The sequence below is a fragment of the Calliopsis andreniformis genome, chromosome 9 (assembly GCF_051401765.1).
Source record: "Calliopsis andreniformis isolate RMS-2024a chromosome 9, iyCalAndr_principal, whole genome shotgun sequence".
Lineage (NCBI taxonomy): Eukaryota > Metazoa > Arthropoda > Insecta > Hymenoptera > Andrenidae > Calliopsis > Calliopsis andreniformis.
The window spans coordinates 21,429,899-21,449,104 of NC_135070.1; the positions used below are offsets into that span (position 1 = coordinate 21,429,899).

Consider the following 19,206-nt stretch of genomic DNA (forward strand, 5'->3'; position numbering starts at 1 on the left):
TGCTCCTTTCAATTGTGCTCGCTTCTCTCTTTCTCCGCTAAACATTACACCTATTCGTCCTCCTCGACGATCTTCGACCCTCTGCCCCGGGCTTCGGTAAATACCCGAATTTGGTCGATCCATAGTTGCGAAACGAACGTCTCTCGATACTCGACCGACAATTCCCAACCTACGTCCTAGACCTAGACTCCTTTTTATGTCATGCCTTCGTACACGTGTCATCCTACGATTTTTCTAATCGTTTTTGACTCCGAAAGATCTTTTCGCCGTTGGCTTTCTACTCCTCGTTTTTGGAGTTCACATTAAAAAATATGCACCGAAATTTGACCATAATGAATGCGTTATTTCTAACAATATCCTCGTAAGAGAACAATTGTACAAGTGGCATCGTTTCATTTAAATGCTTCAACTTTTGTGATTCGTTTACTGCTCTAAATCTTATTCAAATTTCTATCATCAGAATTCTGTCCATGCACTGCTAATAATACGTGATGTCTACCTAACGTTATAAGTAGACTACCAAAAAAGTTTTTTCCCCTCGTTTTCAAAGGTTTAACCTACTTTGTTGCAATTTATCGCAGGTAGATCTACACCATTGCTTTCAGCCTATTCATGGCTCTGCAGTTGAAACGCAGAAAAAAAACTGTTTGAAGTTTATCGATCGTTGCAGTTGTATTCCTTCCATTATTGTTACAAACATTTATCGAATGAGGCGAAACGTTTCAGATTCGCTGCGTCGTTCATGGACAGGAATTATAAGCGCTGAAGCTTCGCGCGCTTCATCGGCAGATATTACATAATTTCGTTATGTAACTTAGTTTAAACGATAAAGAAGTGTTACAGAAACGCAATTTCAGGTACGCTTCATTTCGGGGCTACTCGGGAGAATGTTAATCCCTGCAGAACGAAAGAAGCAGGAAGAAAAGTACATACACGGGATCGTCGTCACAGCTTGCACTCGACTGTGCCTACATACACAAAGAGGAATATCAGACGATGTCGTTCGCTGTCCAGTTCTCGCCTGCATAGTGATGGTACCAGAAAACGAGAGGGAAATCGCTTTCTTCCATGTGGAACTTAATTATCTGGCTCGTGAACTCTCGACCGACTTCTCCAGCCAATGTTCCTATCACCCTTCGCCTTCTTCCTTCCTTCTCTTCAACCGATTTGCCCCATTTCCGGGTGGATCCACGAGTTCTTTGATCGCGCGACTTGCCAGTCGTAAGGAAACTTGTTCCTGTGTTGCAGTTGATATAAATATCAGTGTTTTGTTTACTCGTTGAAATAGTGAAAAGTAATGTGTAATTAATGTCAGTTATAAATGTTATGTTCTAATTATCGATATTGAAACTAAGAAATATATTGTTTTGTGCTGACATGCAACCCTTTGTGGTTAATTTAATGACTATCATAGTGCGTAACGATTTCGGTGTTACGCAAATTATACTCACAACTAGAGTAATTTTATTTATCGTTCGGTAATTGAAAAGATAGGTACAGCTCTTGGTTATTTTTATTTAGGACTATAAGGTTGTATGTTTCGATGTGACTACGTAGAGAGAAAGTGTTTTTCTTTTTTTTTTTTTTTAAATTCATGCCTAGATAGGCACATTTTACTAAAATGTTAAATGTCATTCTGTAAAGCTCATTACGAAATGTTTACGTTTGTTTGTGCATCGGAAGAAATGAGCTAAAGTAGCGATGTTCACGCAATGGGCATGAAATTGCCAGAAACGCTTACGTCCACGACTGATCTCTGTAATATATGGCTTATGTTGGGGACTAATCATTTATCTACGTAAATTTACACGTACAGGAGAAAGCAAAAAGCTGCACAGGCCGATCAAAATGAGTACATTACTCTTCATCGTAAAATACCACTTCATGGCGCGATGGATACTGATCCCCGCATGTCATATTTATAATTACTTTGTCAGAATTTTACGCAGTCATTCATTCACGTAGAGCAGCCTTAACATTTACTTGAAGCGAATAGAAATTTCATAAATCAATGAATTAATAAAGCATCTCTCTAAAGGATCGGCCTACTTTATTAATGAAAAAAAGACGAAGCATTTACGAAGTGTAGGCGATCTTGTAACAAATAATCAACTCAAGAATTAACCAGTGATTAGTGATAACTGTGTGCGCACGTGCAAAAATTTCAATTTCCTTGATCGCTACGAGCGATTCACTCAGGATCGTCGATTCCGATGACTCGTAATATTCTCGAGCCCTCGAGTCATGTCTCGCTGTGTACTTGCATCCGAGTTTCTCGGATATTAATGTTGCAGGGTCGCAGGAAAGAAGGGGGTCCATGAGCCTGGGGCTTGACTTTCGCTCGACCGTTAGAGCTTCTCTCGGACAGACTTCTTCCTCTTCGGTGTCGTTTACTTCGCGTCGTTTTTGTAAGACCTCTACGAGTCATCTCCATAAATGAGAGGAATTTATAGAATTTATAAATTCGTACAACTGTACCTGAAAACATTTTCAGTATCTCCCACCACGTGCAAGTGGCTGAATATTCGTGCGGCATACATTTCTAGGCCAACGTTTCCTCGTTGTTGCGACGCGACGCGCCGCAGATTCACAACGTCGCATAGGATGAGTTGTGAATTCCATAAAAAAAGTTCAACATGTAACGAAATCGTGTGTAATCCTCTGTGAGGTGAAAGGCTGTGAATTTAAAGTGAAAGGTGAAAGGAAAAATATTTTTGTATGATGGATCGAAAGAATCGATCCTGTTTTATGTGTCGTAGGTGGAAGAATCATCCTCAGTCGAATTGTAAATCAATTCGATAGAGTTCGACCTCTGCTTCTTACGGAATCGTTAGTAAGGCGTTTGTGCTATTAACCAGTTCGTTCCTCTGCATGGTAAACGACCATAAATTATGTAAACAATATAGAGAACGTCAGTGAGACACGACACATTACTATGCTAATGAGAATGTTTGGACGATGTAAATATTTGTCGCCGCCGTTGAATAATACCGCCTTTGTAAGTTGAGGACTACCGTAGATGTTTCTCGCCGTTGCTTCAATAATTTATATTGTGGCATATCGAATTCATGAATATATTTTTGACCAATGTCAAAGATTTAAACAAATTTTTCCGTGACGTTTATGTACCAAGGAGGAGCACACGCATACTTCTGTGTTTTATATCCTACGTTTATGTATTTGATTCTAAGATTTGTGTTCAACTTACATGGAAACAGATTTAAATAAAATAGGCCTATTTCGCTGAATAGTTACTTGTACTTGTTAGCGACATGCAACTAACTGAAGCAGGTAGTACGATTACGCAAAATTGCTCACGGGAAACGGAGCAAGTCTGCGTTTAGTTGGACTGTTGCACAAGAAAGGATGCTGCTCTTCTCGACAGCATTTACATGTTACAGTACTCATAAAACCAGACATTCGATGTAAATTATTATGTATTTACGTACTTCAAGTTTGTATGATGATCTGTTGAGAAGAATCATAAATAAGTACGGAGACTATTATTAAATTTCTTGCGGTAGAATGCTTGTTGCACGCCAATATATTTCCTATATTGACATATAGGAAATAAGTGGGAAATTCGTTAAGTCTATGATATTCAGAACTATTTTAATGCATAAGGGTAGAAAATGATCTCATCATTGGGAAATTGGTGCAAGCAGGTAGTATGTATTTATGTATCGTTGTGAGAGCAGAGCGCGGGTATAGACTCGCAACAACGTTAATGAGATCTTGTTGACGTATCTAGACTATTACATCGTGAGATATTTATCTAAGTAATAAGGACGAAATGTTCCCTGTCCCTGTTGCAGGGGAGTACCATGGAAGGCCAATGTACACCACACATTAAGCGTTAAAACTATACTATTTTCTGTGGTGTACGTTTATATCGTTACAATTTTTTAATGCGAAAATGACAGACAGCGTTGTTCTTCATCGTTATTAGCATAAAGCTGTTTTATTAGTTTCTGCTGAGACCTACCAATTTACTGAAACTGTCGTGTATTTATTAATAAAAATTAACAATATTGTAGCTAAATGTCTTAGGAGGTAGTTGAAATATCTTCCCATGTATGTAATTATCACTATGGCACGTGAAAACTAGAGAAACGCTTCCGGTTGGTTTATACCGGGCGAGACCCGTCGAAATAGAATCCAAACATCTTTATTTTTAAGCACCCCTTTAGATAGTTGGCGCATAGAAACGACGATTAAGACGATTTCCTCGTTTTTTCCACTCAATTAGCAATAAAATTGATTGTAAACATCGCTCTACAACCACTACTTCACTTTCTTCACATTGAATCTTCCTCATTCTATTGCCAAGCGATCTTACTTAAGAATATCTCTATTATGCAAGTAGAAGCTCTTTTCTTTTTAATTTAGAAAATATAAGTATAAATATTCGTACTTCTGCGAAGACAAGTTTTCGACAGTACCATCGCCTATTGATTGAATATTAAGAAAATTTTAGTCACGTTAGAAAGAAACCAGAATGATAGGTTTCTATTTACTTAGCAGTTGAATATTTGCTCAATAACGATTGATAACTATTTGCATTTTAAAGCAATCTTTGACATCAGTCAAGCTTACTTAGTTTCACCCACTCCTTCAACTGAATGTTTGAATAATATCGATGTACATAGGTGTTTCTTATTTTTTATTTCTGTTAACAAAATTTACACGTCCTCCAATTGAATTTGAAATTTGTATACATGGAATAACAATGACAATTTATTCGTGAATTTTATTATGCTTCTATTGCAAAACTACGTATTAACATTTAAAGGTTAATCGCATGGCGTGACTAAATAGTGTCATATTTTGACAGTGTTTCGTCAATGCAAGATGTCATAATACATACGATAGCAGATGTTTTGCGAGAGTTCATTATTTGACTCCTTTCGCTTCTTTCTAATCAGCTTGGCACCGTTTTAATCTCGCCGCTTTCCTTTCCGGCTCAAAATGCTTATTTGGCGCCGCGTAACGTCCATTAAAATGCTTTCTTCATCTTTCCTTGTCGCTTTACTTTTACCGCTCTTCGCGTAATTTACAGCGAGATTGTTCATATTTTTACGTAAACCTATTGTGCAACTGCAATTATTATTAAACTCCTAGATAATTAATTAGTGAGCTCAACGACACAAGGAAGCGGCATGTTAGAAACGAGAACAGTGAAAATTTCACAAATGTGAAGTTTTTTTCGAAAGGTGAGCGGTATTGTACACGTGCAATGGAACAAATATAATTTTCAAGAAAGAAAAGAAAGAGACAGTAAAAGTTAGCAATGTTGGTCGCGAAGTTCGTTAAGCAATTAGTCGGTTGGTTCTTCTGGGATTACTTTCTTCGAAGAAGCATCGAGGGTCGACCTTTACAGAGGTTACTTACTTAGACTACGCTCGAGTTTCACTAGCATGTTCATCTTGCGCGTCAGTTCACCGTTAGGTTCGTTTATTCCAAGATCGATCCATGCACTTCCGTCTTTCTGTGGAGAACCGACACGTGCACTCTGAGAACCCTCGCTCGACCTTACATCTCGTGTGAAATATCGAAGATTGTCTACTGCACGGAAACTTTAGATTTACCAGTTAATCGATAGAAAATTATCGAAACAAGTAGAGTACCTCGAACAGTGGAAGGACAAGAATGCTTACCTATATTCGGATACTTGAAATCTTTAATTTCCTTATCCACGTCTTCTCTACGATATTCGAACTCTTTGACATTGCATTGCTTGTAATTGCTTCATTTTGTGAACGAGCACAACTCATTCATTGTTAGTTTTATGTATTGTAAAGAAACAAAGAGCTCATCAATATTTACCAAATGTGTACTATTATGCAACAAGTTTCTTCTATTTCGTACAAACACATTACATGATTTATCGCTCAGCAATTAAACCCCTTGACCTATAACAACGAGTCAGACTCGTGCACTTTTTACAGTATCTTCGCTGCCGATTTCGCGATATCGCGTGATGAGGATTTTTTACACGTAACCGATCACGCATTATCGCGTGAGGAGTCTATGTTCGCTCAATGGGTGCTCTGTGGTTGGCAGTTTAGGATAGATACCCGTTTCAGATCGGCAGTGAAGGTGACAAAATTACGAAAGAAAATCGTAGGTCAAGGGGTTAATCCAGCAGCTTCTAACGATTACCTAGCATGGATTCTACACACGACTTTTCATTACTTTTACCAGTTTACCGACCAATAAATAGAATCGTCAACGATTATTGTCATTTCCGTCTACAAGTATCGACGAGTTTCAGTGTGACAGATAGAATTTCTCGTGACTATGTCACATAGTAATCAGTTATTCGAAATATGCATAGTTTCCCTGGAAATTCAATCATTTATCATAGTTGAAAATAGCAACAACGTTGAGGACACTTGATCGGTTTTGAAGAGAAGATATGAAACAATGAAGAAGCTGATAATTACTTGCATATGTATGCAGGTAAATTGTCTGTGATCGAATATAGTATGGATTGTCCTCGGACGGCCAGGCTACTGTCTATGAAAGAAGCAATGATGACCCGGGTCGCTCTCACGCGTTTGTCTCAGTTCTTCACTTCCGCTAGTGAAAGGTGCATGCACACTCACTTCTATGTCTATGGTAAAATACGCTTACGTGCATCTACGTGCATCCCTGTATGCGCATCAGCCTAGCCAAGCACGCCTCTGTCAGTAACTGACGATGCTTGCCTGAAAAGGCAGGTTTAGATCGACGCATCACTCTGATTAAAATTCTAACGGGTGTTCGATGAGAAATGCTCGGATTTCTCTCCTAACTCTCTGTTGTTCGCTTAATTCCCTACTAAATTGATTTTTTTCTTTCTTTCTTTTTCTTTTTTTTCAAAATTTATTCCTTGCAATCTTATTTTACAAATTGATATTTACTAGGCAATGTAACAAAATTTCATCGTTTTATGCCTTTTTACATTTGAATTTAAGTAGTCAGTATTAAATTATTGAGGAAGTTTGGTTTCATAAACTCCACGTTGATGAAATTTAAGTGACACTTTAAAAAAATGAATAAATAAGACCTTTTACTAATCAATAGCTTACAGATTGGTTACGTAACTGTTTCTACAGGCGGGCATCGTCTTTCCTAGGCGTATCGCGTAAACCGTAAACGACTGACACGGGGTAACGGTCGATTTAAGGAGAAAAAGAGAAACGCGGAAAGACAACCGAATCGATCGTCCAAGAAAGTATTGTTTGAAGACTCCTCTTATCGCGTGAGAACACGTTGACTGGACACGCGCGTTAACCCGTATCTCGGTAGTAATGTGCACTTGACATTTTGATGTGAAAGTTACACAACAATGAAACTTATACATCTTGACCTCGATAACATTAATTGCATTACTAATTCTAGTGAAAATTAGTGACAATTTTGCATATATTGATACAGTTTTGCCATTACAGTATGACTAGATATGCTGAATGTATAAAATGGCGAGTTTATTTGAGAGTAAAAAACATATATTTCAATATGGCTGTAGAAATACATTAAATTTGATAAATCTGTACATTTTTAGTATTATTATCAGACATATTCTGCGTATTTTGCGCTGGTGCGAACTTTGAACTAATTCACATTCACAGAACGAACTATGACTCCAGCCATTATGAGACTTCATTGTTTCGCATTGGTTTCCATATATCGAGTGTAGATAGAATTAACGAAAGTTGTGAAGAGATCATATTAACTATATTAAAAATATAGTTACGGTACCGTTATCTAAGAGTTCAATAACTTCAATGAGGCAAGGTAGTCGCAATCCCTGTTATCGCACCGACTGGAAAATTCCCCTTATCGGCGTTTACATTTTCCAATGTTTGGTAATGGCTTATTTTTGCACTTTTTCGTCCAGCCATCCCACGCTTTGAATCCCTCTCTATCGTGAATAATTTTGGCACAAGCGATGTCATCCTTAATGTCGTCATTTGCGAAGTCCTCGCAACGTTTATTGCATATACCTCCAGTATGTCCTCGTGAGCACCATTTGGCACTGTTTATTTGAAATATACCGAAACTATAACTGGAGGCTGTTTTCGGGCCGGTTACCAGCTGCGTGTTTAATCCACTCTCACTCTGCATTAAGCAAATCCAATTGCTAATGAGACTTCTTGGAATTTGAGCCTGTTGGAGCTCGCGTACGGCTTCGCACTCTGTCAGGATCTTTGCGTCGACTTGGCCGTCTATTAGCAAGACTGCCAGGATTGAGACAGTTAACCATAGTCTCATGTTTTCCTTACTTTTTCAAAGATCTCACTGCTAATCGAATTGGAAACTAAATGACGCGAAGTTTCGCGCTCAAACTGTCGGTACAACGCAGTCTGGACGAAGATTCGCGTTATAATGTGACGCGACTTGCTATACCGGTTGTGTTGTACGTCGCGAACGATATGTAACGACCTTGAGCTTGAGCGATAAATTATAATTTCCTGAGTGCCGTATGCTCGTAAAGTAGTCTGACATTTCGCATTTCTCTTTACCTCACCGGTTCCCTATCTTCCTCTCCTTCATTCTCTGTTTTTCATCGACACTTCTCCAGTTACCAGCTGTAGGTGACATTGATTTTTATCTGAAGCAAGTGTCGATAAGAGAATTCAAGATACGGTTCTGTCGAAACAAACAACATCGGGATAAGAGAAACAGTATTTCTATCGAATGATGTAACTTTATAAATTACATGAGATTCCTAGACATTAGAAGTATAGGTATTTTGTTGCAAATTTTTCTTCGCTTTAATAAGAAGTGACTGATGGATCGTTAGGAATTTTGCCTAAAATGGTTATTCAGCTTGCAATCAGAAGCGAACTGTGTTAAGAAGAAATTCACAGGATATCGGTTAATTGCAATTTTCAATTAATTGGTAAGTTTCGACACGATTCTTAAAAAGTCCTTGAGCAAGACTTTATAAGTCGAGTACACTTTCTAACTGTGAACAATGTGGGCAGCATCGCAAATGTTTGCTCCGAGGGACGAGACCGAATTGAATTTTAAGTAGATTGGAAGAAGAAATGATATCTTAACAGACTAAGCTACCGAAAAGTTATTTATTCATCATCCACGATCGTATAAATTGATGTGACGCGATTATTTAATAGAGAAATTTTATTTGGAATCCGACAAAATGTCGTAGCTTCCCAATCGAATGCGAGTAACGAGAATTGCATAAATTGTTAGGTAAGTTGTGGCGCTTTTATGCTAAGATATTTTACAGCTGGTCTCGCATCTGGGTAAATATGTAAATAAAATAGGCAATATATAAAATTGACAAATAAAAATCTATACAAGGCACGATAATATCACATGTACTTACATAACTGATTTAGTCTAAGGTAGGTATGTCCTCAAAAATATTGGCATCATAAATTCTTTTCGATTATTCATCTGTGCATTTTACTTTTCATACGAAAAAGTCAATAACTTCTATGCAGATTTCACGATTCTCCAGGAGAGAAATATTATACTAGGACATTAATTATTTGTACAAATAGTAATATACCTACTTCCATTATGGAAACGAAAAGTATTTGGCGCTGATATTATACACTAGTAGCAATCAAAAAGCAAATAGATCACATCTATAACGCAAATAATGCCAAAATCTTCCTATTTAAAGAACCGTTGCTTATACGATTAATAACTTAATCAATTTTACTAAATATATCCGACCTAATTGTTTAATTAAATTTTATGGTCATGTTCTGTTTTTTCGACACTACAAATTTGCACTACGAACGTACGTTTAGTTTTATAAGGCGTTGACTTTGGTAAATAAGTATCGATTTGAAATATCATCCAGTACTTGTACGGCATTTGAGCGTAGAAATTGTCATAATTACAACGTATATTTACAAAATGTCTTAATTATCGATATTTTCTGGCACCGCAGATTTCTTCACTTTTCACAGTCGAAACTGTAATCATTTTCGATTTCTTGAGAATTGATTTTCAACCTGCAGCATTCGTGAGGTTCATTCTTCTGGCTTTGGCAAATCGCAAAATATTCGGATCTTCATAGATCATTTTTGCTAATGTTTCCATTCCCGCATAAATGTCAGCCTTAGTTCCCAAGCACATGGACAATTGAGTTTCTGAGAGATCTTTGCTGCACTCTACGTCGTGGTAAACGTGTATTAAATTTTTATCAGCAGCCCTAAAAATCTTGATGTTTGACTTGATCGCTTTCTCGAAGAAGTCCACGTCCTCTTTGCCCCATCCTTGAATAGAAAGATCGAAGCCTCCAACGACTTCGTAATCCTGTTTGTACAAGGAAACGATACCGAATCCAAATTGTCTCCAAAATCCAGTCGTTTCGTCTATGAAAAACGCGTTCTTTCTTTTAAAGTCCTCGGGAATCACCTTCGGATTATATTGACTAAACACCACGGGAAAGTATATCTGTTTACCTAAAAGTGTGTTTGCTCGTATTCTATAGAGAGCGGAATTAGTGAACACGATATCAACATCGACAAAAAACATCAAATCATTGCTCTTCAATGTAGAAGCACCAAAATCGAGGGCTTTGGCTCTGGAAAAAGTCCCCGAAACTGGCAAAATATCGATACTGGCACTACGGTACTTGTACTTTAATTGCTCGATCAGATCTATCGTCTGATTAAAAGTGTTTTCAGTTTTATGTTGATAAAGTATAATCGACAAAGTAGTTTTTTCATCGTTCATCAAACATATCTCTTCGTAGTTTTGTAGGAACCTTTGGAAAACTTCGTACCTTCCTGATAAAGGAAGTATAAAGTGAATACTTTTGCTTCTAACTGGATCTTTTTCCTCGGAGTTGAAATTTAGATTCAAGAAACTACCGCTGAATATGTTCTGTAGAGATTTATCATTTTGCCGGTTCCTTCGTGTCTCGTTCAATTCCTCCCCATTTATCGTTTCTCGTATTTCCAGTCCTGAGAATGTAAAAAATTATTCCATCTTTAAAAGAGTAGGACATTTGTTCATACGCCTGACGTAATCAATTTCTAAAATGTCGAAGTTCTATTAGAAACGCATAAGGTACCGGTGAAGTGTTGATGAAGATAAACGTGTCTCCTAACGGGTAACGTAACTTTTCTGCCTCTGTACTTCCGATAAACCAGAAGGAGATCTAGTATCGTATCGGCACCATAGGAATCCACTCTTCTGTAACCGTATAGGGTTGACCTTTCCTCGACGACTCTACCCCGCTGTCGCGAACACGCGTTTATAGAAGCCATTACTTCTCTCGTTATATCCTCTAGACCTTCCTTAATGTCGCTATGAATTCTTCTCCTGGGATTAGAATCGGCTAAACTATACTCCGATCTCGACAGAAAATCCCAAGGAGTTACTTCGTCACTGGTTGTTGGCTTGAATGACCGAAGTCCCGCTGGAACACCTGCAAAATTCATCGTATTTTAAAGAGCGTTCTAACAAACGTTTCAACTCAAACTTGTTTTTATCAATGGTTACACCTTTCAAAATCTATTACTAATGTAAGTAACGTATCATAAGATTGCAAACTTCTTCTTTTCTTGTCATCGTATCATAACTCTAGGCTTTATCACGTGATAATGTACACGCATAAATACATCCACTCTCTTTCTAATTGTACAGGAGAGAGAAACAGGTAGGTTCGTGATCAAAATTCTGATCATTCCTGGCTGATGAGTTGAAACGAATCGTGTCGTACCCCGTTTTAGCTTCGCTGGCTCTATCCGGCGATCAATTCACACGAGCTAATCATCCTAAGTGGCTCTATTAATAACGCACATCCAGGGAAACGCGAGTATTCTTCAGACTAACTATCCGAATAGCTTACGTACGTTTGCATGGTTCAAGAGCTTTTCGTCAAGAGAAAATTAACTAACTAGACTATAAAATTGTTAAATCTATTTCAATTAATTTGATTATGATTCTTTCAAACACTCTTTGAAACACGAATTACCTAATATTTCTGTGTCACCAGGGTATTTCTTTGAATAGTAGCTGACAGGAAACAGAGTAACTCCATTCGCTATCTCGAAATTTTTCAAGTTCTCGACACTTATTCCTAACTGTTTAGCCATACTGTAAATATCCCTGTGAAGATGTAGCCTCTCTTGCTGTAAGTCTTGTATCTTCAGACCCTGCATAACGAAAAAAGATATTTCTCGATAACCTGAAGGAAACGATTACAGATACTAGTCGACGTATAGTTACAAACCCTCATATAGTTATGCAGCCTATACATATGTGGCGGACTTTTAACAGGATGCAAAGTAATAGCTCGATGAACTTCTTTTTTCTTCAGGTTTCCGGTGAACGCTTGGGCTCCGCTACTGTTATGATATAGAATGGACTGCATCTGCAACAGTGAAAGCGTCCAGCCTCGTCAGCTGCAATTAAAATTAAGGGGACAGAAATAGACATCCGTCGTCGGGATGTACACTTTGGAGAATCTTAAATCATTGATTCTTATGGTGCCGATTTTATGATAGAATAGAGCTTCGATGCGTAGTACGAATGTTTTAGGAAATAAGTGCTGAATGAATTATGGCAATTATGATAACGGAATCGAAATATTAATGTTAAGGTTAAAGTATGAATTTCCTGTGAATGCAGGACCAATAATAATTAGTATCACGTACGAGAGACTGTATATTATTGAAGCATTAGGTCGCGGAACAAGTGTTAATCAAGCTGTAAGACTGGGTGTGGTGGTCTCCAGTTACGGAGAATTATTCTAGTGTTACACCTCTCAGGTTAGCTTCGTCGTGTTGTAAAACCATTGGCTTTAATATTCCTTTTCTATCATTTGCATATCGCGGGATTAAAACGGAATATTGCTGATTTCAAGGCAGAACTCTAAAGGAAAGAAGCTTCTCGAGGTCATGCTAAAATTCACGAATTCGTTATTGCCAGTTTGTTACATCCAGATTAATCAATTGCTTAACACAGAGCAAAAAGTCTATCTCCAACGCTATCTCCAACACTATCTCCAACGCAACGTCGTACGAATGACTATAAGTGTTTCGACCTTACGCCGAGCGTCAAGACGAGAACGAATAGACCGGCAGTAGGTTAGCAGGGTACGATTTGCTCGAATCTAACGACTAACATCCTCATCTGTGCATTTTACCTTTCAACTGAGTTATTTCAATGAAATCGACACAAAGCGCGATACTTGCTGCGATTCTAACAACAATCCACATCAACATTTTCGAATAAAAAGCAGAATCTAGTTCTTCAGTTGGCGTAGTTTTTAAATATCATTTACCATGCAAGGATCGTTTGATCCTTTCAGTGACGTTTCCAATTTTTCTTCCTTTTATTAGGATTTCCTCAATCCAGAATAACCTTTTTTTCTGAACAGAGCAGACAACCGGGATAAAAATGGTTTATTGGATCGTGTTTCGGTCAATGTTGTCGCTAACAGCGTGACATAATAATCTGCATGATGTCGCGCAACATTGAACACAACTGTTGCTGTTTGATCAAGTTATTGCAAGGAGTACTATGAAGCGAACCTTCGAGCACTTATGATATAAATTGTTACTTAAGTATTTCGACCTAACATCAAGTGTTAAGATGGAGGAGAATGACTCGATCTGGCCACTGGGTTAGCAGGGTACTATTCGCTTGTACTTAACGACTAACATCCTCATCTATGCATTGTACCTTCCGGGTTGTACCAATGATAGCGTACCCTGTACATGATGCAGATGCGTAGCTTATGTATTTAAATCTGTAACACATACTGTGTTGAGCTGGCTCGAGCCACGTCTATATCATATTGTTTGAAACAAAGCAGCAGCTAAATTGTTTTAACAATTATTAAATCAGTCTATGAATGTGGTCTATGAAAATATCTGATCTTGATCGCAGTCGATAGAACTATTGGGTAAGGTATAATCGCAATCTGTGTGGGTTGAATTCCCGTTATTTGGAAGAAGTTTCAGTTAATACTAAACTAAACAGATACACGTAGAAAGTATTACTACACGTGTATTACGTTCTGTAGGATAGTTTGGTGTTTGAATGAACCGCGAGATTGCGTTGATCAACAATTTATACGCGCCATGTACATCGTTCACCGCTATGAGGGGGAGGGGGGAGAGAGAGAGAGAGAGGACGACCAAAAATAGATTTAATGCTATGTGAACAGCAATGAGACATGCGAAGTCGTTGGACAAGAGAGTTATACCTCAGTAAATGGAATCCAGCTCGAAATTTAATGGCATATGACGCTGATGGCCAAACCCTGTCGTGATAGGAGTCATATTCTACGTATCAGAAATATTCGAGAGCCACTGTCTCTATTGGAGCATTATTTTCTAAATACGAGTATTGCTGATTTTTGAGATGCTGTATCTTTCCGAAGACCCGTATTTTCTTATTGCTGAATTACACTTTTCTAAAGACGTCTTTCTACTCGGATGTAGGATGAGAAAGTGAAGGTGGATTTCTTTCCTACAAGTTTTTCTAGGATTTCCAAAACCTAAAGCTCGCGTGCGGCTCGCAATTCACGGTTTAGCTATCGTTGATTATTAATTTAAATATTCGAGGTGTTTTCATGGACAGTAAAACGACCTAATGGAAGAAAAGAAATTACCTCATAACTCCAGGTGCAAGGAATACCAGCATACTTCTGCACACATCTTCCCAATTCGACATCTTCATGAGTAGTGTACAAATGTCTCAAACAATACTTGATGTGCGGCACGATTCTCTTCAAGGTCTCTCTGGATAGAATGACACCTGGCCCACCCATACAAAAATTCTCGTCATACTCCAAGGACAGCAAACCGAATTCCTCGGAGTTCCCTCTGCCTGCTTGGCCAATGTACATTGCTCTCCTAGAGTCAACAGACCGTAATAGCTTCTCCAAGCGATCAGTTCTCACGTAAACGTCATCATCAGCCCTAAGGAACCACTCGAAATGATCACCGTAATTGTTCCACATATACTGTAACATCATAAACGACTTCTTCTGGGGCGGATACGTATCATCTACTCGTGGTAACGGTACCAACGGCAAATCAGGACAGTTCTCTGGCACGATGGAGCTCTCAGACGAAAAGAAGGCAATTTTACCTGGAAGCTCTTTACCCCAAGTTTCGTAGACAGCCTTGGCTCGCGTGTCAAGATATTTGCCAGCTGTCATAACACCCACGAAGACCAAACTCGTCGAGGAACTGTTTATCTGTTCGTCGTCATTTAGCTTGGGAACGTTTGGAGCGGACAGTTTGATCAGCATACGTGACCTCGGCATCGAGGAGGTATAAATATTGAACCGTTGATAATGGCTCGACGAGAGTATCCGGTAGCTTTGGATAAGGAAACCTAGGAGAAGGCCTACTATGAGGCCCAGAACGGCGCTGGCCAATCCACGTCGTTTACGCATCACTGAACGATACGTCACCTCTTCCATTGGTACTCTTCCGTGGTCCCTCGACCTCCGGCTGGGTTTATCATCTTTCTAGGGCTCTTTATCGTTTTCTTTAATGAATTCCATATGCCACTTTTTGTCAGCAGAACCTCTGGGAATTCTACGAACGATCCCATTGCTCCTTCTATTTTTAGTAAACACGAATTTTCCTCAGACCTGTAGACCAAAATATTACAATATTCATTCAAATAAGTTATTTACGAATGTTTCAACTTTGGACATTTTATATAAGTTTCTAGAATTAGAATTACTGGGATTCATATAATGTTTTTTCGCATTCACTATACTACCAAATCACCCGTTGTTCAATCAGCCATTTAGTTTTAGCGTTCGAGTCGCGAAAATCTAATGAACGCTAATCGAACTGACCTGGTTATGTATTAACGATATCGCATAGATATTTAAATATGACATAATTAAAAAGTTTTACTTTTTATATTACATTTATGTGAACTTACATCAAACCCTTTTGTTAATTGAGATGAGTGCATTTTGTTGAATTCCATGTTCATGCCAGTTCTTGAGAAGATTGCGTACTGAACGTCCATGTTACTCTAAAACGAATAGAAAAACCTGTATGCGATAACGAATACAATCTGTGATTGTCAATTTGCTGGCAAAAATGGATATGATCAGTAAATGCTTTCATGAAGAGTTGAGATCGCGCACGTGCTAAACAATTAAGTGTGAAATGCTAAACTATTCAGTGTGGTAAATGCTACACATCTAATGTCTAATTTGTTAATTTATTTCATGACTAATATAGTGCCAATAAATAAATGTAATAATTCGTGTTTATTTATCGCTATAATGTTGCCGGACACGAATAGTTCACGGAGTCAATTTATTATCGATTTCAGTGATCGATAAAAAGGTTCATCGAATCGAATAGTATCATTTATTCCAATAAATTTAATTACATTGCTCTGATTGAAGGCATCGAACAATTTATACGCACGAACATACCAATCTACTATCGTTCTCAAGCAATGTCCAGTGGTAATAATACGAATTAAACGAAACTTTGTACTATGACTAGAAATGAGTACTTAATGCCGTTACAAGGCATTCTCACTGAATCACCTCACAGTCCTATTATCGCTTCCATAGGCTATGAGGTGGAAAACATATCCCACGAGTCGCTAAATAAATTTAACGTCTCTATGCACTCAAAGAATACTCGGAATTCATGATGGTCATACCGTTAAGAAATTTTTCCCTTCTCTAGGGTAACGGGATAATGAAGGCTTTGTAAGAGTTTTACTCATACGTGTGACAACGTTAGCCTTCCCTACTATAATGCTAGAAACTAATGTTTCTCTAAGATCAACTTCTACATGGTTAACTGATATTTATTCCCTAAATCGAGATAGACAAAAAATTGTCCCTTGGCGAAACCGGTTCGAGGCACATTTATATACATACCCGAATATGGTATAATACGGATGGTTATTGAATTTCGCGTTGTGAGTCTTTTCTCTTCGCAGAGGTCTAACAAAAGAAGATTCAGTAATGTAAATAACTACCAAACCTTTTCAATTATATATTAGATTCGATAAATTTCCTCTCTAAATATTCAATACATGTCAATTATTTTTAACTATTCTTGTATTCATTTCCGTTCTCACAAGTTTCTTCCGATTAACATGCGAGGAAAGAGCAGAAATTCCCGTTAACGTGAATTAGCTTAATTTTAAAGAAACGTTTACTAGAACGCGATACATAAATTCGATGAAATTACCCGCTTTTTAATCTTATCATTTCAAAAAGACGATTACTTCGTATAGCAATTCGTCTAAGAGATATTGTCTAAGTAAAGAGATAATTCTGCTACAGTAGATCAAGCTTCTCAGTACGATTTTGTAACTCTTTATGAATCGTACTCATGTTTTCGAAAATCGACATCAATGGCAGCGAGGGGCTGTAGATAATCACGATTATAAGGTTGAATCCTGGAGTCTAGGAAATGCCGGTTTCGTCCCGTTAAAGGATACGTTTCCAAGTGACGTGCACGAACGAGAACGTAGGAAAGACAAGAGAACCGGTTTAAGCCGAAACTCGGCTCCCGATCTCCACTAGTTCTTACGGCAGGATACAACGCCTATCTCATTACGGTAAAGAAGGCCAGGATGAACTCGTGGCAATGAGTTGCTCCAAGTGAAATACACAATCTCAGCAGCGCCGAATCGAAAAGCGTTCTTACACTAACCTTTGACACTTCTTGATGGTTATCTCAAGAGTATTCGAGATGAACACTCGAAGTGTATTTAAAAATCGCCCCAGTGAGACTTTTTCACTACTTAATAATGCCATAGACATTATGGAGTCGTTTCAGGATCGAGAATGTCTTGTATCAATTTGAATTACATCTGCGCTCGCAATGGATTTGCATACGTCTCGAGACGAGTGAGGGCAAACTGTGATGGGCTGGATAGAAACGCGTTGCGGTCAGGTTCTTCATGGTTGTCGATTCCCATTAGCTTCTGACCGTTTGTCTTTCCAAAGGATTGACCTGACTGAACCAGACCCAGCCATTAGAAGCTGTTACGAGGAACGAAATCTTCACTAATTGTTCCCACAGACATCGAGACGAGGTCTAAGTTGGAATCATCGAGGCAAAGACACGTTGGCAACCTGATTTGTTGTAGCCGTGACTCGAATAGAATACAACCAGCTGCTCAGTCAGCCGATAGAAGTTTCGAAGAGTCATCGACTTTTCTATTTTTATCCAAGATAATAACAAAAACTGAATAATTCACAGAACAATCTTCCTTCACGGCTGAGCATACTCGTTAACGGCAATTCAGTTTCTAAACAAATATCCTTTGCACTCCGTTCTCCTCTTTCATCATTATCGAATTCTCTCGCACTTACAAAACCTTTGATTAAACCACCCACGAAACTTTATCACGATCACTGTTACGCGAAAGCTCATAACATTTTCCGAATTACTCAGTTAATTGCCAATGATTCAGCTGGTGGAAGAGTTGAATAGTACGCGTATCTTTTTCGCTGAAAATACCGGCACACATACCGAGGAACGAGACTTACTTCTCCGACTCTATCCAAGCATTTCGTTGGATGTCCACGTGGGTCTGATTGGCGGTGAAAAAATCCGAGTTACGGTCCCACCATATTCACCACCGAATGACAGAAACCGAAACGAAAGCAACAAGATGATGAGTCGAAACGTGGAAAGGTTGAAATCGTGGTAACATCGGGCGCAAACGTGTTGCGAGCAGGATGTCGAGACGGCGACTGAACGAGGCGCGAGTGAGCCGGCTAGCAGTCAGGCAGTCGAGTAAGCAAGCAGTCAGCTAACCAGAGTCAGGTAGTCTGATCGTTCCGCCCGCGCCAGATTGTACTAATGTAAGCTTTTCAATGAACGCAGACGAACCTTTTCGTCGAGGTCGAGATAGGAAGAAAATGAGTCGATACGCAGCCTTCACACGATACTCCTGACCTCCGCAACCTTCCGCAACCTCTGATTCCGACCCTTTTCTGGCCCCCTGTTCCCAGAAGCTGCCCAAGCTACTCGAGGTTTTTAGATGCACGTGCACACATCAAGGCAAAGAGATGAGAAATTACGTAAGAACTTTTAGAATCTCCTGAGCATAGTTTTCGCTAATTTTTTTCACACGTTTGGAATCTTAACAAACGGGTGTGATTTTCTGCAAGCGCTTCATATAGCGCTTCGTATCAGTTATTTCAATTAAATTCGAGTCGAGATATTTTTGCTTTTAATCGGCTGCAGAATATCGATATATATT

General features: G+C 38.6%; 2 protein-coding genes and 1 long non-coding RNA gene across 4 annotated transcripts; all 3 read right to left on the reverse strand.

Moving 5' to 3' along the window:
• Positions 1-844: 844 nt before the first annotated feature.
• On the reverse strand, positions 845-5,511 carry LOC143183925 (uncharacterized). Its single transcript, XR_013002690.1, has 2 exons — positions 5,392-5,511; positions 845-1,237 (listed from the first exon to the last, which is right to left on the reverse strand). It is a non-coding gene; the product is annotated as an uncharacterized LOC143183925 (long non-coding RNA).
• A 1,951-nt stretch (positions 5,512-7,462) lies between these two features.
• Positions 7,463-8,917, reverse strand: LOC143183923 (lysozyme c-1). Its single transcript, XM_076385745.1, has one exon. It carries the CDS (start codon positions 8,257-8,259, stop codon positions 7,825-7,827), a length of 435 nt encoding a protein of 144 aa, XP_076241860.1. The 5' UTR covers positions 8,260-8,917; the 3' UTR covers positions 7,463-7,824.
• A 138-nt stretch (positions 8,918-9,055) lies between these two features.
• On the reverse strand, positions 9,056-18,824 carry Chsy (Chondroitin sulfate synthase). Of its 2 annotated transcripts, none has more exons than XM_076385741.1 (6): positions 18,488-18,824; positions 14,600-15,592; positions 12,212-12,352; positions 11,954-12,134; positions 11,048-11,404; positions 9,056-10,937 (listed from the first exon to the last, which is right to left on the reverse strand). In XM_076385741.1, exons 2-6 carry the CDS (start codon positions 15,416-15,418, stop codon positions 9,976-9,978), a joined length of 2,460 nt encoding a protein of 819 aa, XP_076241856.1. In that variant the 5' UTR covers positions 15,419-15,592; positions 18,488-18,824; the 3' UTR covers positions 9,056-9,975. The 2 variants fall into 2 exon arrangements, with proteins under 2 accessions (XP_076241856.1, XP_076241857.1); XM_076385742.1 differs by lacking the exon at positions 18,488-18,824 and having other exon boundaries at positions 14,600-14,953; positions 15,082-15,153.
• Positions 18,825-19,206: the final 382 nt, after the last annotated feature.